We start from the raw sequence: 24,652 nt of genomic DNA, 5'->3' as shown, positions 1-24,652 counted from the left end.
AGCCAATTTTGAATCCACTTTATCAAATTACCCTACTACTGATGTGAGACTCACTGGTCTGTAGTTCCCTGGTTTCTTTCTACAACCCTTCTTAAATAGCGGAACCACATTAGCTGTTTTCCAGTCGTCTGGCTCCTCCCCCGTGGCCAGAGAGGAATTGAAAATTTGGGTCAGAGCCTCTGCAATCTCCTCCATTGCCTCCCACAACAGTCCAGGGCACAATTCATCTGGACCTGGAGATTTATCCACTGAAGGCTGCCAACACCTCCAATACCTTGTCCTTACCTATGTCAAGAACTTCACAGTGTCTCTGCCTGAATTCCATACCGTTGTCCTCTGGCTCCACCCACAGATTTCCCCCTTGGTCCCTAATGGGCCTGGCTATCTGCTTCCCATTGACATACTTATAGAATATCTTGGGATTTTCCCTACTTTTACAATCCAGAGCTTTCTCATATCCCCTCTCTGCATTCCTAATTGCTTACTTAAGCTCCATCCTGCATGTTCTATACCTCACTAATGCCTCCACTGATTTGGTCCCCTTGTACTTTTTAAAAGCCTTTCTTTTCTTTCTCATTGTATCCTGAAACCCCCCCCCCCCCCGTAGATTTTCCCATTTGCAGCTGTTCCCAGTCTACCTTGGCCAGGTCCTGTCTTATTTTACTGAAATCCACTCTTCTCCACTCCAAAACTTTATTTTGCAGCTTGTCTATTTCCTTGTCCATGACAAGCTTAAATTGTACCTTATTGTGGTTGTTATCACTAAAATGCTCCCCCACCACCACCTCAACCACCTGTCTGGCTTCATTCCCTAGAATCAGGTCCAGCATAGTTCCTTCCCTTGTTGGACCTTCCACATATTGATTTAAAAAGTTCTCCTGTACACATTTCAAAACATCTACTCCATCCAAGCCCTTAACACTGTGTATATCCAGTTAATTTTGGGAAAATTGACATCACCTAATATAATAACCCTATTATTGTTTTTACACATCTTCACAAACTGAGCTCATATTTGCTCCTCAATATCCCTCAATCTGGGGGTCTATGATAAACACCCAATAATGTGGCTGCCCCTTTTTTATTCCTAAGCTCTACCCACAAAGCTTCATTTGTTGTCCCCTCCAATATATCATCGCTCCTTACTGCAGTAACTGACTCCTTGACTAATAATGCAATGCTTCCTCCTCTTTTACCTCCTCCCCTGTAGATTCAATATCCCAGAATGTTGAGTTGCCAATCGTGTCCTTCCTTCAACCATGTCTCTGTGATGGCTGCTATATCACACTTCCACATGCCAATCATTACCCTCAACTTATCCATTTTACCTGCAATACTACTGGCGTTCAAATAGAGGGCATTCAGCCTGGCCTTACTCCCTTGAAACTTAATACAGCTGCACTCGCAACGGTCTGTGTCCCCCTCCCCCTGCCAAATTAGTTTAAACTCATACCAACAGCACTAGCAAAACGTCCTGCAAGGATGTTAGTCCCGCTCTGATTCGGATGTAGATCATCCCACTTGCACAGGTCACACCTTCCCCAAAAATGGTTCCAGTGATCCAGGAATCTAAAACCCTCCCTTCTGCACCAACTCTTAAGCCACATATTCATCTGCACTATCCTCATAGTTCTGTGCTCGCCAGCACGTAGCATTGGGAGTAATCCCGAGATTACAATCCGAGAGGTCTTGCTTTTTAGTCTACTGCCTAACTCCCTGAATGCTTGATGCAAGGCCTCATTGCTCTTTCTATCTATGTCATTGATACCAACATGTACCATGATCTCTGCCTTATCACCCTTCCCCTTCAGAATGCCCTGCAGCCGCTCACTGACATCCTGGACCCTAGCACTAGGGGTGCAACATACCATCCTGGAGTCACGTTGACGGCCACAGTAGTGCCTATCTGTATCCCTGACTTTGTGAGCAAGACCCCAGGGGACTCCTGAACTACCTGCCTACATCTCTTGGACTGCCTGGTAGCCACCCATTCCCTTTCTTCCTCAAGTCCCTTCGGTTACAGTGTGACCACCTCCCTAAATATGTATCCACAATGCTCTCATTCTCCTCCCAGAATGTTTTTTTTTTCTATTTTTATTCCAATTCAATCAAATCAAGTCCAATTCAGAGTCTCAACAAGTGAGACATTCCCGATCCAAGCTGACAAGACAGGGTATGCAACCCGTTACCCTGTCTTGGGCCTGATCTACATGAGCCAAGCTGATTGGAGGAGGCGCAGGTCTTCCTCCTCCAAGGCTTGATCTCATTTGCATCTTAGCCAAAAGGCCGAGATGCCGCTTTTAAAAATTGCTTCATATGAAAATGAAGCTTAAATGCAACCCAATGACCTCAACCAAGTGCAGCATCCGCATAACTACACTTGATCTTAGCCAAAAGGCCGAGAAGCGATCTGAGCCAATGTTTTTTTTAATACTTTTCCAATTCAATCAAATCAAATCCAATTCAGAGTCTCAACAAGTTGAGACATTTCAGATCCAGGCTGACAAGACAGGGCGAGCGACCAAACCACCCTGTCCTGGGCCTGATCTACATGAGCCAAGCTGATTGGAGAAGGGGGAGGTTCCTCCTCCAAGACTTGAGCTCATTTGCATCTTAGCCAAAAGGCCGAGATGCGGCTTTTAAAAATTGATTCATATGAAACATATGAAGCTTCAGTGTAACCTAATTACCTCAACCAAGTGCAGCCGACCATGGGCTGCCGACCATACTACACTTGATCTTAGCCAAAAGGCCGAGAAGCGATGCCAATGTTCCTCAATGAATTCTCTCTGCCACCCTCTGTTGAAGTTCTTCCTCCTCTTTATCACTGGAGGGGTTTGTCTGCTTCACACTTTTCAGTCGAGGTGACTGTGCCGACTTCTCCCAGAATGCTCCTCAGTGAAGTCTCTCTGCTGCCCTCTATTGATTGTTACGTCACTGGCAAGAAGGCGGGGAAAATCAGGAAATGCGATCTCACTGACAAGGATCCCATGGGATTTTGTGCCTGTGTCGCCATTTACCTCGCCATGCCCGTGGGCGCAAAATCACTCCAAATAGTCAAGAGTTCTGAGAACAATAGGTGAGATTTTCAAGCTGTGCCCACTCCGAGATCAGAAATTCCCACCTGTGGTCAATGAACCTTTAAATGGTCCGTCAAATTTTCCCCAGTAGCTAAGATGAACCTCAGATTGAAAGTAGAGAGAGAGATGCTGTGACCCAGCTCGCAGGTGCACAGTACACTCAATCTGAATTAACGGATAAAGACCACCACAGGACAATAGGGGCAAAGACCTAACCCACCCTCCCTCTCTCTCACAGACACACATACATACACACATTCTCTTGCTCTCACTCTCTCTCTCTCTCTCTCTCACTTTCAAACCTTTCTCAACAAAGCTGAGCCTTGTTTGTGGCCTGAAAACCCATCAGAAGACCCTATTGCTGCAAACCAGGAGGTCTTAAAGGAGGGTTCCAACTCAACACCACTGCCTTTAAGAGAAAATAACATCCACTAGCCATGACCGCAGAACAACTACTTCCAGGAGAAACCAAAGTATCAGCAACCACCATGGAAAGTGACGCTCTAGCTGTGAACAAGCATTTGGATAATCCATGAATTATTTTTCTAACCTGACCTTTCATTTACTTGGCCAAGTTTTAACATCTGAAACTCTAAAGTTTTTGTGCATTCCTGAGGAAGTTGTGTGTTTTTTGCATTAGTGGGAAGTTGGAAATATTTGTACATTTTAAACTTTTTTGGTAATTTATCTTTTCCTGAGTGCGTTTTAGGAATAAAACTAACTCCTTATTTGTCAACTCAAGAAATCTGGCTGGCCTAATGCGTACGCTTAGCGAGACAGAGTTAAATATGAATTAAATTGGCAGTGTCACATTTTTGAAAAATTCAAACTCTGGTTAGAACCAACCCAAGAGTGGAACACAGAGTCAGCTCCCCCCTCCTCACCTAGTTGCCATTTATCATGAAACATCATTTACTCCAGTACATGCAAGCTGCTCTGGTAATGCTCTTTAGAAAAGAGGGGTTTCTTCAGCCGTTAGCTTCCACAGTGTACCATTGCTTAATATTAACATCACAGCAATTGCTTTTACCATTTAATTCATTATTAATGTGCCTTATTAAGTTAAAAGATATATCTGGCTACAGTTGATAACCATGCTGACTATGAAGTAAAGCTAGTGCCAAAGCCAGCCAGCGTATTTTTGGCCAGTTTCTGTGAACGTCAGGTACCTGGGATGATGTTTCAGTCTTCAAACTAAACAACGTAGAGATCCACATCAAACTATTATCTGTTTGCCTTATAAGGAAAGCGCACTATCTCCCTACAGAGACACCTTTGTGTCACTAAACTCAGAGGATTTGAATACGTTTTGACAACATCTAAGGCCTCTGCAGGAGTACTGCTAGCTGTTAACCAGCATAAAATTGCACAGTTTAACGAGGACAGGTGAACTTCCTGCTGTTAATACAGCTAAATACACTAACGTTTAGGTCATTATCTTTCAGGACCTGTGACATTTGCTTGAGAATAGTTTCAATCTACCCATCCAGATTTCAACCAATAAACCAAGTTGGTCATTCAACCATCAACAACCTCCAGGATTACTGGAGAGTACTTCAGTCATAATTAATCAACAAGTCTGCTACAAGTGACTGACTTATTCCAATCTCCCACGAGTTGTGCCGTTTTCATGTCAACCTGACGTTAAAAGACACTTCTTACCTTTCCACTTCCCACTCGTGGGAATAAAAAGCAAGTGAAGGTTACCGGATCGAGCCTTTGCTAGAGGAGGGCGGTTGCTAGTAATTCCTCTCGATGGTTCTCCTTTGTCATGAGGCCAGCCTTTTTACCCAAGAGAGCTAACAACTGACCTCTTCATGCAGAAAGGGCGGCACGGTAGCACAGTGGTTAGCACTGCTGCTTCACAGCTCCAGGGACCTGGGTTCGATTCCCGGCTTGGGTCACTGTCTGTGTGGAGTTTGCACATTCTCCTCGTGTCTGCGTGGGTTTCCTCCGGGTGCTCTGGTTTCAAAGAACAAAGAACAGTACAGCACAGGAAACAGGCCCTTCGGCCCTCCAAGCCTGTGCCGCTCCTTGGTCCAACTAGACCAATCGTTTGTATCCCTCCATTCCCAGGCTGCTCATGTGACTATCCAGGTAAGTCTTAAACGATGTCAGCGTGCCTGCCTCCACCACCCTACTTGGCAGCGCATTCCAGGCCCCCACCACCCTCTGTGTAAAAAATGTCCCTCTGATGTCTGAGTTATACTTCGCCCCTCTCAGCTTGAGCCCGTGACCCCTCGTGATCGTCACCTCCGACCTGGGAAAAAGCTTCCCACTGTTCACCCTATCTATACCCTTCATAATTTTGTATACCTCTATTAGATCTCCCCTCATTCTCCGTCTTTCCAAGGAGAACAACCCCAGTCTACCCAATCTCTCCTCATAGCTAAGACCCTCCATACCAGGCGACATCCTGGTAAACCTTCTCTGCACTCTCTCCAATGCCTCCACGTCCTTCTGGTAGTGCGGCGACCAGAACTGGACTCAGTACTCCAAATGTGGCCTAACCAGCGTTCTATACAGCTGCATCATCAGACTCCAGCTTTTATACTCTATACCCCGTCCTATAAAGGCAAGCATACCATATGCCTTCTTCACCACCTTCTCCACCTGTGTTGCCACCTTCAAGGATTTGTGGACTTGCACACCTAGGTCCCTCTGTGTTTCTATACTCCTGATGACTCTGCCATTTATTGTATAACTCCTCCCTACATTATTTCTTCCAAAATGCATCACTTCGCATTTATCCGGATTAAACTCCATCTGCCACCTCTCCGCCCAATTTTCCAGCCTATCTATATCCTGCTGTATTGCCCGACAATGCTCTTCGCTATCCGCAATTCCAGCCATCTTCGTGTCATCCGCAAACTTCCTCCCACACTCCAAAGATGTGCGGGTTAGGTTGATTGGCCATGCTAAAATTGCCCCTTAGTGTCCTGAGATGCGTAGGTTAGAGGGATTAGTGGGTAAAATATGTAGGGATATGGGGGTAGGGCCTGGGTGGGATTGTGGTCGGTGCAGACTCGACGGGCCGAATGGCCTCTTTCTGTACTGTAGGGCTTCTATGATTTCTATGGAAGTAAACAGCCATGTTCACCGCTACAATTGTAAAGCAAAGGCTGTGTCAAGCTCATCTGAATTACATAATTGATTGCTATGCCACTCCGTTCTAACATGAAATAATATGGGAAGAAATTGAAGAACACTTCTGACAGAGGGCTTTACACAAACTCTGAAGGTCTAACTTATTCCATTCACTCAAAAGCAGCAATTACTCTACCACTTAGAGTCCGGTGCTTGACACTTTTATGTGCACACCTCAGAAGCTGCATTTCACAAACCAAACCCGCGACTCTTTAAACACACGGCGGCACAGTGGTTAGCACTGCTACCTCACAGCACCAGGAACCTGGGTTCGATTCCCGGCTTGGCTCACTGTCTGTGTGGAGTTTGCACCTTCTCTTCGTGTCTGCATGGGTTTCCTCCGGGTGCTCTGGTTTCCTCCCACAGTCCAAAAATGTGCGAGTTAGGTTGATTGGCCTTGGTAAATTAACCCTAGTTTCAGGGGGAATAGCAAGATAAATATGTGGGGTTACAGGAATAGTGTGGGATTGTTGTCGATGCAGCCTCAATGGGCCATATGGCCTCCTTATGTACTGTTGGGATTCTATGATATTTCCCAGATAAAGTTGCCAAATATACCTTGATTTGCATTGTAGGTGGGTCCCAGTGGCTACAACTGCTAGGAAATTCTGAATTCTTTCTGTGAAATGAAGGACGATTTCAGCAGATTTTAAAAGAATAAATCTTTACTTTTCAGAATGGGAGCATCTGACAACATCTACAAAGGGCAAAGTACATTTATGGAAGAACTGACAGAGGCAGCTGAGATCATAAAAAAGGCAACATCTCAATCTTTAATCATCTTGGATGAATTGGGAAGAGGCACAAGTACTCATGACGGTATTGCCATCGCTTATGCCACTCTGGAGCACTTTATTAAGGATGTAAGTATTTTACGTGCGAAAAGGAATTCTCAAAATGCTGGGAGTTCAATTCTAAAGCAATTAGTTCAACACCAGTGTTACTAAATTAGTGTTAAAAGTGGATCGGTCAGACTGCCCATTTGGTGCTGCTTTTTTGCTATATGAATTTAATTTCCAGATTGAGAGTTTATTCTCTCCATTGGCCAGTAGAATGTATGATCATAGAATGGTTACACCACAGATGGAAGCCATTTGGCCTGTTGCGTCTGTGCTAGCTCTGTGGAAGAGCAGCTCATTGGTTTCCACTCCCTTGTCCTTTCCCCATGACCCTGGTTCTTTTTTCTAGGTTCTTGCCCAATTCCTTTTTCAGAGCTCCGTTTGCCTCCACTACACTCTCTGGCACTCTATGGTTCTATAACATTTAAGAAAAACTTGGACGGGTTCATGGATGAGAGGGGTGTGGAGGAATATGGTCCAAGTGCAGGTCAGTGGGACTAGGCAAAAAATGGTTCGGCACAGACAAGAAGGGCCAAAAGGCCTGTTTCTGAGCTGTAAGCTTCTATGGTTCTATGGCAGTATTTCCAGATTCTAACCACTTGCTGCGTGAAAATAAATTCTTCTCGTCACTGTTGATTCTGCCAATCACTTTAAATTGGTGACCTCTGGCTGTCGCCCCTTTTACTAATGAGAACAGTTTCTCCTTATCTACTCTGTCTAGAGCCCTGATGATTTTGAACACTAGTTCCCTAGATTTGGCGAAGGTCCCATCAGATTGGAAGATAGCAAATATAACTCCATTACTCAAAAAGGGAAGCTTAATATCTGTCATAGGGAAAATGTTAGAATTTATGATGATGGAAGTTATAGGGCATTTAGATAGTTGAAGGTAATCGGGCAGAGTCATCATGGTTTTGTGAAAGGGAAATCGTGTTTAACCATTTGGGTTCTTTGAGGAAGTAGATGAAGGCGAACCAGTGGATGTGATATGCTTAGATTTCCTGAAGGCATTTGATAAGATGCCACGTCAAACGTTATTGCAGAAAATAAAAGCTTGTTTTATGGGGATAACATATTGGCATGGATAAAAGATTGTTTCCTGTTGGCCAGTCAGAGTTGGGATAAATGGGTCTTTTTCCAGTTGGCAATATGTAAATGAGTGGTACGCCACAAAGATCTCAACTGTTTGCAATTTATGTAAATGACTTGGTTGAAGGGATGATTGGCAAATTTGCTGATGGCACAAAGACAGGTAGAAAAATAAGTTGTGAAGAGGACATAAGGTGGCTACAAAATATATATAGCTAGGTTAAGTAAGACCTGGTGAATGAAGAAAATGTGAAATTGGCCATTTTGGCAGGAAGAATGAAAAATAAGCATACTATCTAAATAGTGAGAGATTGCACTGCGATGCAGAGGGATCTGGATGTCCTAGTGCATGGGTCACAAAAGGCTAGTATATAGGTGCAGCAAGAAATTAGGAAAGCTAACAGAATGTTATTATTTATTGTGAGGGGAATTGAATACAAAAGTAGGGAGGGTTATGCTTCAGTTGTACAGGGCACTAGTGAGATCACATTTGGAGTACTGTGTATTCATCACCTTATTTGAGGAAGTGTGTTTATACTTATTTTGTTGCGGCAAAATGGCAACATTTCCATTTTGCAGTTAAAAATTAGCTTTGATTTTATTCTCCAAAATTATCAAAGTTTTGATTTGTTCAATTTTCTGGCTGCTTTTATGGTCTTCTGCCTGGGTTACATTTTGGCAAAATTCCTTGACTGAGATGTTGCTTTCCAGCTGAGTACCATTTGTGAGCAAAAACACTGCCAGCAGAGAAAGTTTGAACACCAATCATATATTTGGCATAATCAGAATCCCTCTACAAGAAAAGGGACATTCATTTAAGCTCAGAAAAGTGAAAGGGAGAGTATATATAAAAGGATAAAATACCATGGGTAATGCAAGGATGTTTGATCTTTAAAGCATGCTTTGCCATTTTGTTAGCCATGACAGCTCCATCTTTGCTTAAATCCCAATGACTTTCCTTTTATTCATACCCCTTAGTTGCCAAGTAAATATTTCACTTGCTTTTAAATAGCTCAGTTGATTTTGCATCCGGAACCTACTGAAGCAGTGCATTCCACGCGCACTGTATGAAAAGTTTTACTGAATCATAGAATTGTTACAGCACAGAAGGAGGACATTTGGCACATCGTATCTGCACCTGTACTCCAAAGGAACATTGCATTGAGTGCCATTCTCCTGCCTTTTTCCCATTCTCCTGCACATTGTTTCTATTCAAGTTATTAGCTAATGCCCTCTTAAATGCCTTGATTGAACCTGCCCCTACCACACTTCCAGGCAGTGCGTTCCATATCCAGCACTCATAGTGTGAAAAAAATGTTCTCACGTTGCATTTGCTTCTTTTGCAAATCAATTTAAATCTGCGCCCCCTTGTTCTTGATCCTTTTACGAATGGGAACAGTTTCTCCATATCTACTCTGTCCAGCCCCTCATGATTTTGAACATCTAAGAACATAAGAAATAGGAGCAGGAGTCGGCCATCTAGCCCCCCGCCATTCAATAAGATCATGGCTGATCTGAAGTGGATCAGTTCCACTTACCCGCCTGATCCCTATAACCCCTAATTCCCTTACCGATCAGGAATCCATCTATCAGTGATTTTAAACATATTCAACGAGGTAGCCTCCACCACTTCAGTGGGCAGAGAATTCCAGAGATTCACCACCCTCTGAGAGAAGAAGTTCCTCCTCAACTCTGTCCTAAACTGACACCCCTTTATTTTGAGGCTGTGCCCGCTAGTTCTAGCTTCCTTTCTAAGTGGAAAGAATCTCTCCACCTCTACCCTATCCAGCCCCTTCATAGGTCTCTATAAGATCCCCCCTCAGCCTTCTAAATTCCAATGAGTACAAACCCAATCTGCTCAGTCTCTCCTCATAATCAACCTCATCTCTGGTATCTCTATTGAATTCACGTTTAATTAGTTTAGCTCAAATTCTAATTTTATGCTCTTTCTACTGGATGTCTCTTGGAACTCCTTGCCTATTCTTGTCAATTCCTTTTTTCTTTAAGAACACTTCCACCTGACCAACTCTTATCTTCCTCATCTGCAGACAATTTTAACTGCTCCTCCCCCACACCCTGCCTGGTGCACACTAATATTGGACTGGTTACTCTCCAGTCTTACAGCACCCTTCATCTATTTAAGGAATTATACCTCAACAGATAAATTTCTTCTATCCCCATCACCCTCCATCTGCTTTCCCATATAGATTGTGGTCCCGTTGCCATTCTTCCAACCAAATTATTTTGCTTCACTTTTTGTCACATTACTTGCTGTCACAATGGAAAAATCTAAAACCAATCTTACCTGCAGCAACAGACAGTGAAACTCGGATTAAAATTAATTTATTTTGACATAATGTAGTCACTTGCCCTGTATCTTCAGTTGAACTTGTATGTAAGGTATATACTTTATCACTTGAAATGATTATTTCCATTTTGGGAAAATAACACTGGACATTTCTGTACTTTTGTGTGTCTTAATGCAGAATGATTGTCCGGCAGGATTTGTAATTGTGTCCCTGATAGTATTTTTTTGAATGATGTACATTGTGAAAAGTGACATGCCCCCTAATATGAATAATAGGTTTTTTTTCATGGAAATCTTAATTTTGTAGTTACTACATGTCTGTCACTAATGCCGATGACCTTTTTCTTGCTGAATAAACATTTTTGACAGCTTCAAGCCGTTGCTGTAGGGATGCTGATTGATCAACATTCACAGTTGTGTTTCATGTCAGTGTTGGTTCATTGCTGCGAGAGCTTTTAACAGTGTATCCTGGCAACGTATTTCTATTTTTGCAAGTTATATTATGTTAGATTAAAACTGTACAACATGGCATAATTGCAAACAATGATGTGCACAATGGGACTGGGATAAAGAGGTGTTTGACAACCTTTGTTGGCAAAACCTTTGGCCCCTGTTTTGTTACTTTGTAGTGTGTGCCATTCTAAATAAACCAATAAAAGTTTGCAATGACTCCTGCGATTGACAGCTTATCTAATATTAAGAAAAGCTGATTTAAATAATCTGTCGAAGAAAGAGGCAAAAGCACTGAGGTTATTCAAAATACAATTGGGTAATGTGAGAGTTAACATGCTGAAACGACATGCTTTTGATGCGTTTTCTCATTACTGACTTTTATTTTTCTTAATGTTGCTGTTTTTTAAATCGTTGCCACATGAATGATGGTTCCAGCAGTGATTTATGGTTGATTGTTTTATGAATTGGCCACTATTGCCTTGGAATGATTTCACTTGAATATCTTTTAACATTTCATTGCTGTAATTTTCTGGAATTGGTTGTCCCTGGTTTCTCCTCCTCACCTCCATTCATCCACTTTCTGATGAGCGAAGGCCATTTAGCTTCATCTTAGATCACCCAATTACCCTACACTTCTCCCATTGCAAGACCTAACTGATTCTTAAAGGTTTCAGCATTTCCACCTCTTCTCCTTTATCAAAGAGCCCATTCTGATTATTGATCACTCTTTATATGACGATGAAGTTCCCAATACCTGTTCTGAATTTGAACATGATCCCATGTCCTTTTCTCATTTTCACACTTAGTTTTCCATTTTCTGTACCATTTTTAATCTTGTATTAGATTTTCTATTCGATCATCTTTCAGATGTGTCCTTTGAAAAACATCAGCTTCTCCATCTTCATAAATCAGATGTATTAGTCTGAAGTTCAATCTTGTGGCTTTTCTTTGCTGTGCATACAGTGCTTTATTGGCTTATTTGTGCCTCACTGACCAGAAAGGAGCAAAGTACATAGAAACCCTACAGTACAGAAGGAGACCATTCAGCCCATCGAGTCTGCACCGACAACAATCCCACCCAGGCCCTATCACCGAAACCCCACATATTTACCCTGCTAATCCCTCCAACCTACACATCCCGGGATATTAAGGGGCAATTTAGCATGGCCAATGCACCTAACACGCACATCTTTGGACATAGATTGACTAGAATATTGTACGGTTTGAACATGACTTCCTCTGACATTTTCTAATGTTTTGACAATGTAATTCAGTCGTCTTGATTTTATTGATTGTTATACTGCATTGGTTTGTCATTGGACATTTAATGCCATTGTCCGCAAACAGCAGGATAGCACAGTTGTTAGCACTGCTGCTTCACAGCACCAGGGACCCGGGTTTGATTCCCGGCTTGGATCAGTATCTGTGTGGAGTTTGCACGTTCTCCCCGTGTCTGCGTGGGTTTCCTCCGGGTGTTCCGGTTTCCTCCCACATTCTGAAAGACGTGCTGGTTAGGTGCATTGACCCGAACAGGCGCCGGACTGTGGCGACTAGGGGAATTTCACAGTAACTTCGTTGCAGTGTTAATGTGAGCGTTACTTGTGACTAATAAATAAACTTTAACTTTAAGATTTCAGTTTCAGCTTAGGTTTTTAGCAGTATTCATGGAGTGTGTGTGTATATTTTTCTTTCCTGAGCACAGTACTTTGCATTCATTGATCAATATGAAGTTTAATTTGCCATTGCATCTTCCATATATTTTGTCCAACTTACTCTGTAACTTCTTCTGAGATGCGTCCTTTTATTCCACTGCCCCTCCTAATTTGACATCATTTGCAGTTGGGTTTCTGAATCCAAGTCACCGATGTAAGTCAGGAGTAGTAGCGATGATGATGCTAACACTGATGCCTTGGCAACCCACTTGATACTCTACATTCCCCCTTCCTCGTCCTATATTTGAAACACTCCACCAGGTCACTGTTCCTGTCCCAGTATTGAAACAACCCTTATCAAAGTTGCAAGGGTTGTTTAAAATTCATTCATTAGACGTGGACATCGCTGGTTGGGCCAGCATTTATCGCTGACATACTCTGTGTGACTATGGTAAACGGTTTGTTTCTCCTCTTTCTTTAACTTTCAAGCCTCTCCTCTGACATTTGAGTGGGACTGACCTTATCTGATTCCATTCTTATCTACCCAGCTTTAGCTTGGGAATCACTTGTTTTGAGTTCTCCTCTGTCTCTCTATTACTTCTGGTTTCCCCCACATATCTATCCTTGGCCCCATCCTATTTTGTTTACTCTTCCTTGGGATCTTCCATGGGCCGAGGCCTCACAGCGTCAGGGACCTGGGTTCGATTCCCGGCTTTGGTCACTGTCGGTGTGGAGTTTGCACATTTTCCTCGTGTCTGAGTGGGTTTCCCCCGGGTGCTCCGGTTTCCTCCCACAGTCCAAAGATGTGCGGGTTAGGTTGATTGGCCATGATAAATTGTCCCTTTGTGTCAGGGGGACTAGCTAGGGTAAATATGTGTGGTAATGGGCCTGGATAGGATTGTTGTCGGTGCAGGCTTGATGAGCCGAATGGCCTCCTTCTGCACTGTAGGGATTCCATGATTTTATGATTTGGGGGTCACTGGCTGAGCATTTAAGCATCAACCACAATGCTGTGGTTCTGGAGTCATAAGCTAGACCAGGTAAGACAGCAGGTTTCCTTCCCGAAAGGACATTAGTGAACCAGATAGTTTTTACAACAATTGACAACAGTTTCATGGTCAACATTAGACTTTGAATTCCAGATTTTTACTGAATTCAAATTTCACCATCTGCCACAGGCCACCAGAGCATTTCTCTGTGTCTCTGGTACAATAGTCCAGTGACAATACTTTTACACCACTGCCTCCCCATAACCCGCATTAAGCTACATGCTGCCCCACAGTGACACCATCCGAAAATACAGCATCAGTTTCCACATGTATGTCGATGACACCCAGGTCCACCTCCCCACCATCGCTCTTTCTAAATTCTCATATGGCTTGACTCGCATCCAATATTGGATGAACAGAAAATTCCTCCAAGAACAAGAATTTAAGAATTTAGCCTGTTATGATTGTGCTTGTAGTTCTCCCACTATAACCTAATGATTGCTGCCTGGGAGGGAAGCCAAGTGGTAGTCAGAACATGCTAGGTCTCCAGTTCTTTAATGGCTATTTAATGACTGTTCACTATCACTGTTGGCTCATTTTCTATAGTTCCTCAATTTCCATTGTGTGATCTCTACATATGGTGAACACTTGACAATGAGCATCTTTAATCCACGTTGACATATGAGCAACACAGTGCAATGCATTATTTCCAATAAAAACACTATGTGTTCTTTCCCCTTCAAGTGAACATACTCTTTTCATTATTTAGACATAATTAATATTCTTGTTCAGATAGTAATCACCCGCCTAGATATTTAACCAGAGAAAATTGCAGGTCATTTTTATTCTAGTCTTTCACTGGAGTGGTGATGTCTTAATGATGCCTGACAGAAAAATAATAATGCCTGCGATTTAATTTAGTGGGGCCAGGTATATACAACAACAACAACAAATTTGTGCCTTTAACATTCCACACCTCAACAGAGTGGTTGGGGTGTGGAATGGACTGCCTGCAGTGATAGTGGAGTCAGACACTTTAGGAACATTTAAGCGGTTATTGGATAGGCACATGGAGCACACCAGGATGATAGGGAGTGGGATAGCTTGATCTTGGTTTCAGATAAAGCTCGGCAGAACATCGTGGGCCGAAGGGCCTGTTCTGTGCTGTACTGTTCTATGTTCTAACATAATGAAACATCCCATAAGACCATAAGATATAGGAGCAGAATTAGGCCATTCGACCCATCGAGTTGGCTCCACCATTGAATTATGGCTGATATGATTCTCATCCCCATTCTCCAGCCTTCTCCCTGTAACCCTTGATTCCCTTATTGATCAAGAACCTATCTATCTCTGTCTTAAAGACACTCAATGACCTGGCCTCCCCAGCCCTCTGTGGCAATGAGTTCCACAGGTTCACCACCCTCTGGCTGAAGAAATTCCCCCTCATCTCAGTTTTAAAGAAGCGTCCCTTCGCTCTGAGGTTGTACCCTTGAGTCCTAGTCTCTCCCAGTAGTGGAAACATCCTTGCCATGTCCACTCTATCTGGGCCTCCCAGTATTCTGTAAGTTTCAATTAGATCCCCCCTCATCCTTCTAAACTCCATCGAGTATAGACCCAAACTCCTCAACCGCTCCTCATATGACAAACCCTTCATTCCTGGGATCACTCTTGTGAACTTCATCTGGACCCTTCCAAGGCCAGCACCTCTTTCCTTAGGTATGGGACCCAAAACTGCTCACAATATTCCAAATGGGGCCTGACCAGAGCCTTATACAGCCTCAGCAGTACATCCCTGCTCTTGTATTCTAGCCCTCTAGAAATGAATGCTGACATTAACTTGTCTTCCGAACTGCCAACTGAACCTGCACGTTAACCTTAATAGAGTCCTGAATCAGGACTCCCAAGTCCCTTTGTGCTTCAGATTTCCAAAGCCTTTCCCCATTTAGAAAATAGCCTACACCTCTATTCTTCCGACCAAAGTGCATAACCTCATACTTTCCCACATTGTATTCCATCTGCCACCTCTTTGTCCACTCTCCTAACCTGTCCAAGTTATCCTGCAGCCTCCTCACTTCCTCAACACTGCCTGTTCCTCTACATATCTTTGTATCATCTGCAAATTTAGCAATCATGCCCTCAGTTTCATCTTCCAAATCAGTAATGTATATAGTGAAAAGTTGTGGTCCCAGTACTGACCCTTGTGGAATACCACTAGTCACCAGTTGCCATCCTGAAAAGGAACCCCTTAGCCCCACTGTCTGTCTGTCAGCTAATCTTCTATCCATGCCAGTACTTTGCCTCTAACACCATTGGCTCTTAGCTTATTTAGCAGCCTCCTGTAAGGTACCTTGTCAAAGGCGTTCTGGAAATCTAAATAAATCACGTCCACTGGCTCTCCTTTGTCTAGCTTCTTCGTTACCTCCTCAAAGAATTCAAACAGATTAGTCAGACATGACCTCCTTTTGACAAAGCCATGCTGACTCAGCCCTATTTTTCCAAGTGCTCCGCAATTTCATCCTTAATAATGGACTCTTACCCAAGGTCAGGCTAACTAGCCTATAATTTCCCATCTTCTGCCTCCCTCACTTCTTAAACAGGAGTGTTACATTAGCCTTTTTCCAGTCCTCTGGGATCTTCCCTGATGTGGAGATGCCGGCGTTGGACTGGGGTAAACACAGTAAGAAGTTTAACAACACCAGGTTAAAGTCCAACAGGTTTATTTGGTAGCAAAAGCCACACAAAAAAGGAGCCAGGGTTATTCTATATAAATAGCTTTTGCTACCAAATAAACCTGTTGGACTTTAACCTGGTGTTGTTAAACTTCTTACTGTATCTTCCCTGACTCCAGTGATTCCTGAAAGATCACCACCAATGCCTCCTCCCACAGCACTTCACAGCAGTATTCGAAAACAAAGTATAACATCAACCTGTATAGGGAGATATTGAGTGGAATTTAACCACCCGAGGTTCGTGTGATCCCACCTGAGGCCAACGGAGAATGCCGTTCTCCGAGCCTCGACTGCCCTGGAATCGGGACGAGCATGTCGGTAAAATTCCGGCCATTGGGTCAGATGACCAGAAGCTTAGTCAGGGAGGAAAGCGAGGAAGAAAGGCCATCAATGGTAGAGCATTTAAAATTGAGAATGCAGAAGAGGCCAGAATTTAAGGACAATTAGTGGACAATTAAGTGAAAGACTGAAGTCATGGGAGCTAAAAAAAAAATCTCGGGAGTTTTGAATTGGAATAGTTATTTGCAGTAACCATTTCCTTTCTTATTTCTTCCGCAGAATTGCTTTCTCCTTTTAATTTAAACTGAATTGTTGAGGCCCTGACATTGAAACATGTCCTCCTTCACCCTTCCTTTAAACCAAAGTGTAAAGCTTTCCCTTTTCTCTCCAAAAGGTACAATTGTGTGTATTGTTTGCCAAAAATCCTTGTTTTATATATTACAGTTTGCAGATAAATGAGCAGGTAAAATACTTGATAAAGTTAAGCAGATTACTTTTATTTTGGTTTTTTAAGGGGTAGCGCTGGTGACCTGTGTTACATAATGTAGGAGAGCATTGGAATGTATCAGAGAAATCGGGTGCTTTGTATTTTGGAGAGGTTCTTGATGATCATTTATTTGAGATTTTCCCTTTTCCCTTCACCATCCAAGAACCATTGAAATGCCATCCTTGTGATTTCTGTAATAACTTACAGAATGATTCGTCAGAGAGGCAGTTTGATATTTTCCTCAAGTTGGTATGTTCAACCTTCTTAAATCAGGAGCCAGGATTATTCTATATAAACAAAAGCATAATACTGCGGTGCTGGAATCTGGAACCGAAGGAGAAAATGCTGGAAAATCTCAGCAGGTCTGGCAGCATCTGTAAGGAGAGAAAAGAGCTGACATTTTGAGTCCAGATGGCGCTTTGTCGAAGCTAAAAAGCATAGAAAGTGGGAGATATTTTGAGTGGCCAGGATTATTCTATTTCGAACTGAAAGGGGACAGATGGGTCAAGACTTATTTTTTGGTATGATTTATTGCCATTTTTGTCTCAATAACACAAATTCAGCTGGATTTGACTGCATAACAGGATTGGAAATATATTGATCCTACTTCTGATGCCCTCTTTTCACATAAAACAAACCTAACAAATGGTAACACACAGCAAAATATAGTAAGAATCGTGTTTTTTGTGGTAATTGGTATTAGATACAGTTATTGCAATTTCCTGCCGTCTATTTGAAATCATCAGAAAATAGAATTGTAAATTCCTAAGGAAGACTGGTTGGAGTAGAATTGCCCTAAGCCCAACTGACCTCTGCTTTCCTGAAGCTCCTTGGTACCACATTGGGTTCAAAGGTACCTTGATGTTGAGGGCAACCCTCCCATCTTTTTTAATCTTTTAAATGTTTATTCCATCCAAAAATCCAAATTCAAATTGAATCCAATTCCTGGTGCTCACGAGAGGGACAAACAAGATCCAAGCTGACAAAACAAGACATTGTACCTCGTCCTGGGCTTGATCTAATGCTTGATCTTAGCCCAAAGGCCAAGATTGCTTTGAAAAACCTCATCGGCTACCTCGATCATTGCCTCTACCCTAGCCTGGGAGATCAAAGGGCCTGATCATTGCCTCTCCCCTAGCCTGGGAGATGAAACTGCCTGATCATTGACTCTCTCCTGCCATCTTTCCTACTGTAAAACCATCTGCTCCAAAAGCACCCTTGTTTTTAACAACAGGCCCAATGAGGTTCAGATCCCTGAGCTGAGGAGGAGAGGATGGATTCCAGCTGGTGCTTAATCCAACAGGTCCCTTCACTGCTGACACCACCTGCTCCAATGCAGCAGTTTAATACCCTGTATTCTTTCCTCTGTCTCACTTGGTGTTTGTGAGGGTACAAGTGAGTGCCACTGAACAGTGGTACACATCAGGGCATAGGCACAGCTTCCTGGAAAAAAAGCACAAAAGTAAAGAATATAACTTACAATAGTGTTACCATGATAAGCTTTGAAATATAGCTTACAGCATACTAGATTGGATGGTAATGTCATCAGTTTTATGTTAGTGGCAATGGTTACATAGTGCGAGTAAAAAAAGACCTTGGAGTATTGAGTCGGGAGAAGTGTATGATTATCAGCTCCTCCCTCAATCCCCCTTTGTCTCATGAACGGTTGTGGAACTCTTGAGTGTTGCTTTTTAGAAAGAGTGGGATTCCTTTTGGGCAAAGGGTGAAAATGGACCTTAAATGGTTGCTGTGCTAATGAGACATCCCGTTTGCAAGTCTGAACTTAGCACACAGTTTTGGTCCCAGTGGCTGATTGCCATAATTTGAACTTGCCTGGAAGTGCTGAACCAGAAATCTGCACATTTATCACTCGTGTGCTGATTAGCTCAATGGAGCAGAAAAGTGGGCTCCTTGCATCCACTTTTGACGAAGGTGTGGAGCACGCTGGCTGGCACACAGAGGCAGGGGTTGCAGGATGGCTCAAGGATGGAAGGAGTGGGTGCACAGGTTCTTGGAGGTGGCAGTGGGAGGTCATGGTGGAGGATATCCAAAGAATGACGCAGGATTGGTGGCATTGTAAATATTGTAGATAGGAGCATAAAATATAAACAAAGAGGATTAGATAAATTAATTGAGCAAGAAAGCAAAAAGCATAGAAATGGATTTCAACACAGGCAAGTGACCCAAGCAGGAATCGAACCCTGATCCCTGGCGCTGTGAGGCAGCAGTGCTAACCACTACGCCACTGTGCCATCCCATACATTGGCATGTATTGGAAGGATTTACAAGTTAATAATCAACCTGTTTGGCCACATTATGAATGCATTTTCCTTTGGCCATCAAGTCCTGTGGTGGGATGCGAACCCATAGCTTCTGAATAAGCGGCGGTGGTGCTACCCATTGCACAACAAGACCTCCCGTGATAAGTTGTAGCCTTCCTGGATTCAAAAGATCACTCTGATTCCGCACTCCTTTTTCTTCACAGTTGATAAACTACTATTAACTGACAATTGCTGTGATCAGTGCCAACATTGATAATGAGCTTCCCTTATTGGCAGCATTAACAATAGGTTTACATTTTGCTACACCAAAAGTTCTTCACAACTTTTCTTGTAGTAACTATGGAGAATATACCTTCGATCAGCAGGTCAGCGTTTTCTTTTTACACTTTGCTCTGGTCCTTTAACTTGTTACGCTTCTTTGGAATTTTAAGCTCTCCTACTATTTCTAACTAGTTACATCTGCTAATTAATTGTGGGGTTCTGTGCTGATAGTTCCATATGTTATAATAATGTATTATAATTTTACTTCCAGGTAAAATCCCTGACACTATTTGTTACCCACTACCCACCGGTGTGTGAACTGGAGAAACTCTACCCGCAGAATATCAGGAATTATCACATGGCCTTCTTGCTGAATGAGGATGTTGATGAACAAAATGGTATGAATGAAGGTTTGAGAATGAATGTCTAAACGAACTGTGATACCCTGGTTAAGGAAAGCCCATATGTACAGCCTCATAATCTCGGTGATTTGTCCTGTATGTTTTCCGACTTTTGGTTTACTACAGATTGAAAATCTGGTATCCTTAATTCTAATAACAGAACAACACCTTGGATTTATGTCGCATTTTTAACATAATTTAATAAAGACCCCAAGGTGCTTCATAGGGATATTGTAAGTCATCCCCTTTTGGGGTACTACCACTCTGTTTTGAATAAAAAGGCTAACTGAAAGAAATTAAGTGAACTAGTTAACATGGATTGCATGATTTGCTTTGTTGCTTTATATGTTATAGGAAGCATTTATAAGTTTGTTTTATTTGATTCTGCCTAGATTCATGGGGTTTGCTTGTTTGCAGTAACCACCCACCTCCCAATTGTAAATCGCACAAGATCCTAGAGACTTAACCATATGGCAAGAAAGAACACTTTAACAATTGAATAGACTTCTCAGCACCCTATTCAGACCAAGTTGTGAGGTGACAACATCGAAAACAGTTCTCAGCACCTCTCCATAAACATCACTGTCTCATCACCTCTCCTCTGCCTCTCGTAAATATCTCTCTCTCCTCCTCTTTGCCCACATCTTTCTCTTTACATCTCTCTTCACGTCTCTCTCTGCCTTTCTCTGTCTCTCTGCCTCTGCCCGTCGTAATCCAACATGGATTCTCGAAACCCCTTTCTTGTACCTTATAAATTGGAAGCCCGCCTTTGCCAATTGTTGGAAAATAGCCAATTGGTCTATAACTTGTCAATAATGAAATAAGGATTAGCCCATTGGCTTTTAGCTAATTACGCATGTGGTTCTCAGCTTTAAGACTTTCAAACGATATCTCTTATCTTGAGGTAGACTTGAATGTCGAGCAATAATTGGCCAACATAGCTGTCTGTCAATCGGAGTTGAGGTTCCTTAAGACAAGGGCCTATTCAGTTCTTCTAATCAAGATTAACATTCATGTTATCTCTTTATCCTGTGGCCTGAGAAACACGCACTAATCCTATTCTCACTACACTCAAAGTCTGTATTAATAATCAAGTGTTAATATGTTTATAATTATAAAAGTTATAAATATTTGTGTTCTGCATTACATTTCCAGCCTTTCTAACATACCTATTAATGAATCACCTATTCTTTAATTGTCTCAATTTAGACTGTCTACTTAACTAATCTGGTTGATTTCCAACAATGCTGGATTAGTTTTTATTATAATGGCTTCCATAAATTTTAGCAGAAAATGCTTAATAACATATTAATTCAAACTACACAATGGTAGTCACACTTGATTTGAAATCACCAGCAGCATGAAGGAATAAGGTAAAATTCAGTATTTACTAGTTTATTCAGTCATGTATAATTGTAAACTAAGTCAGCTTTGTGACTGATTGGCCTTGCCTCAGAACAGTGTTCATCATTTCCGCCTGTTGTAAGATTGAAAAGTTCACGTTTCATCTTGGCCAATAGCTGGTGGCACAGTGGTTAGCACTGCTGCCTCACAGTGCCAGGGACCCGGGTTCGATTCCCTGCTTGGGTGTCAGTTTCTGTGGTGTTTGCACAGTCTCCCTGTGTCTGTGTGGGTTTTCTCCGGTTTCTCCTCTGGTTTCCTCCCACAGTCCAAAGATATGCAGGTTAGGTGGATTGGCTGTGCTAAATTTGTCCTTAGTGTCCCAAGATATATAGGTCAGGAAGATTAGCAGGGTAAATCAGTGGGGTTACAGGGTAAGCCTGGGTAAGGGTCAGTGCAGACTTGACGGGCTGAATGGCTGATTTCTGCACTGTAGGGATGCTATGATGCTATTAATAGTTATTCCATTTTAAAGAGATTAGGTTACCCTTCATTTTCTGAAACTTGAGTATTCTGTCATGGTTTGACCAAATTGTTCCATGAGCAGTCTAAATAGAATGTGTTTGGAAACATCATTTAGATTGCACATATAATCAATCACAGAGGGTGGTTGTAGAGGGTTGTTTTTCAAACTGGAGACCTGTGACCAGCGGTGTGCCTCAGGGATCGGTACTGGGTCCTCTGTTATTTGTCAATTATATTAATGATTTGGATGAGAATATGAGAGGCATGGTTAGTAAATTTGCAGATGCCACCAAGATTGGTGGCATAATGGACAGTGAAGAAAGTTATCTTCGATTGCAACGGGATCTTGATCAATTGGGCCAGTGGGCTGACAAATGGCAGATGGAGTTTAATTTAGACAAATGCGAGATGATGCATTTTGGTAGGTTGAACCAGGGCAGGACTTATTCAGTTAATGGTAGGGCGTTGGGGAGAGTTATAGAACAAAGAGATCTAGGGGTACATGTTCATAGCTCCTTGAAAGTGGAGTCACAGGTGGACAGAGTGGTGAAGAAGGCATTCGGCATGCTTGGTTTCATCGGTCAGAACATTGAATACAGGAATTGGGACATCTTGTTGAAGTTGTACAAGACATTGGTCAGGCCACACTTGGAATACTGTGTGCAGATCTGGTCACCTTATTATAGAAAGGATATTATTAAACTAGAAAGAATGCAGAAAAGATTTACTAGGATGCTACCGGGACTTGATGGTTTGGGTTATAAAGAGAGGCTGGATAGACTGGGACTTTTTTTCTCTGGAGCGTAGGTGACTGAGGGGTGATCTTATAGAGGTCTATAAAATAATGAGGGGAACAGATCAGCTAGATAGTCAATATCTTTTCCCAAAAGTAGGGGAGTCTAAAACTAGAGGGCATAGGTTTAAGGTGAGAGGGGAGAGATACAAAAGTGTCCAGAGTAGCAATTTTTTCACAGAGGGTGGTGAGTGTCTGGAACAAGCTGCCAGAGATAGTAGTAGAGGCTGGTACAATATTATCTTTTAAAAAGCATTTAGATAGTTACATGGGTAAGATGGGTATAGAGGGATATGGGCCAAATGCGGGCAATTGGGATTAGCTTAGGGGTTTAAAAAAAAGGGCGGCATGGACAAGTTGGGCCGAAGAGCCTGTTTCCATGCTGTAAACCTCAATGACTCTATGACAAAACAGTGAGAGGCTATGAAGAGTTCAAGCTAACTTGTTCCACAAGCTGGCCTGTACCTCTTAAGAGAGATGCGAGTTGCTGGAGCAAGTGCTGAAGGTCATTGTAAAAATGAGTTTGACTCATGGCTGAGAACGGGTTCCCAAGATTTTCACCGGAGATCTTAGTCGAGGAGAAGCAGAGGAGGAGAGATGTATCCTCTCCAGGATGACCTGGCCAAGAGAATTTCCAGACAAATTCTCAGAAAACAGTGGGACCAACTAGTTGTGGTGGCCAATGCCAGGATGCAGCCCCCCAGTCTTGGATACAGTGGCACATTGAGGTGTGATGTCTTCACAGGAGTGGTCAAGATCTGCCTACTCTACATGCCTCCAGTCGACTCCCCCTGTGGCATCTTAACACTCACCAAAATGATGCTTGACATGCTGCAGATGAAACTCATTCATCTATCTTAGCTTTGAGTTTACAAAATAAGTCTGTTTTACTAGAAGCCTGGTTTGCCTGACAATCTACTCCACCCCTTGATTAAGCCCAGGTAGAGTATTGCCAAGAGTGCTTAAAAATTAATTTTACGCTCTTTGCCTGAATGCCATCAGCAGTCCCTCACAAATAATATTATTGAATTTAACTGTAGCCACAAGCTAGTAATGGCCCAAAAAGGCCAATGCCAAGGTCATTTACCACTAATTTACTTAGGCAATCCTCACATCCTCTTGATCGATGGTTAGAGTGTTCGCCTGTTTCGGTTAGGAAGTCATGTTAACAAGCAAATAATTGTCCTCTGGATGTAGGATTCTTTTTGTATTTTGAGATCCAGTGGCTCCAAATCTTTCTCATTTTACAACATTGTGAAGCAGGGAGGTGCATCGTTGGTTCTCACGCAGAAGTTGCCCAGTTTCCAGCCCTCTCCAGTGAGCGATCTCCATTGGAGCGCTGGTTTGCTGCACACATCATCTCATGTGCATGCAAATGAGGCACAAACTTCTCCATGGCAACATGCTTTGCCCACTTTGCCCAAAGCAGATATGCTTTGCCCACTTTGCAAAAGAGCCCCAACCTTTTTCAGCGCCCTGGCATTTTCATGTACGTAAGTTATCACAGCAATGTGTGCTTCAAACAGAAGAAGTAGAACTGAAATTATGCTAAAGGAATTCTGATTAAAAGAGAAAGATCGAAGGCACTAAATTGCTTGTGGCTTGCCTCTTCTGGTATAAGGTACTTTGCGTATCAGGATAACCGGAACTATTAGTTCTTTGCCGCCAGCTTCTTTTGAGCCCTCAGAGCTTTAAAAAGACATCACAGTGCAAGAAGGCATTCATCTTCCCCCAGTCGGAGTACTGACTTTTAAGATAGTATTAAAATGCAGCTGGAATGTCTTGCCCACAGACATTCTCTTTGCAGTCCTCACTGTGTGTGAAATGTAAAATTGCTTTCCCTTTATTGATTGATGCAATGTGTGAAAGGACAGCTTATAATGAACATTGTGTACTGAGATCATTTCAGGAAAATGGACTTGGTGCCTTGTATAAACCATACTATGCTGTGCAAACATCAAGCATTGGAATGTTCTATAAATGAATGCACTTGG

At 42.6% G+C, this 24,652-nt stretch overlaps 1 protein-coding gene and 1 pseudogene across 1 annotated transcript in view; one reads left to right on the top strand and one right to left on the bottom strand.

Annotated features, from left to right (window-relative positions):
* msh3 (mutS homolog 3 (E. coli)) overlaps positions 1-24,652 on the top strand; it is a 278,450-nt gene that overhangs the window by 225,873 nt on the left and 27,925 nt on the right. The window contains exons 20-21 of the mRNA XM_078213881.1: positions 6,904-7,090; positions 19,870-19,996. Coding sequence (XP_078070007.1) covers positions 6,904-7,090; positions 19,870-19,996 — 314 coding nt within the window. The remainder of the gene's footprint in view (positions 1-6,903; positions 7,091-19,869; positions 19,997-24,652) is intronic.
* Positions 2,545-2,764, bottom strand: LOC144495449 (U2 spliceosomal RNA; annotated as a pseudogene).

The sequence above is a fragment of the Mustelus asterias genome, chromosome 6 (genome assembly GCF_964213995.1).
Source record: "Mustelus asterias chromosome 6, sMusAst1.hap1.1, whole genome shotgun sequence".
NCBI lineage: Eukaryota > Metazoa > Chordata > Chondrichthyes > Carcharhiniformes > Triakidae > Mustelus > Mustelus asterias.
Note: the sequence above shows the minus strand (reverse complement) of the source record. Positions and strands in the feature narration are given on the sequence as shown.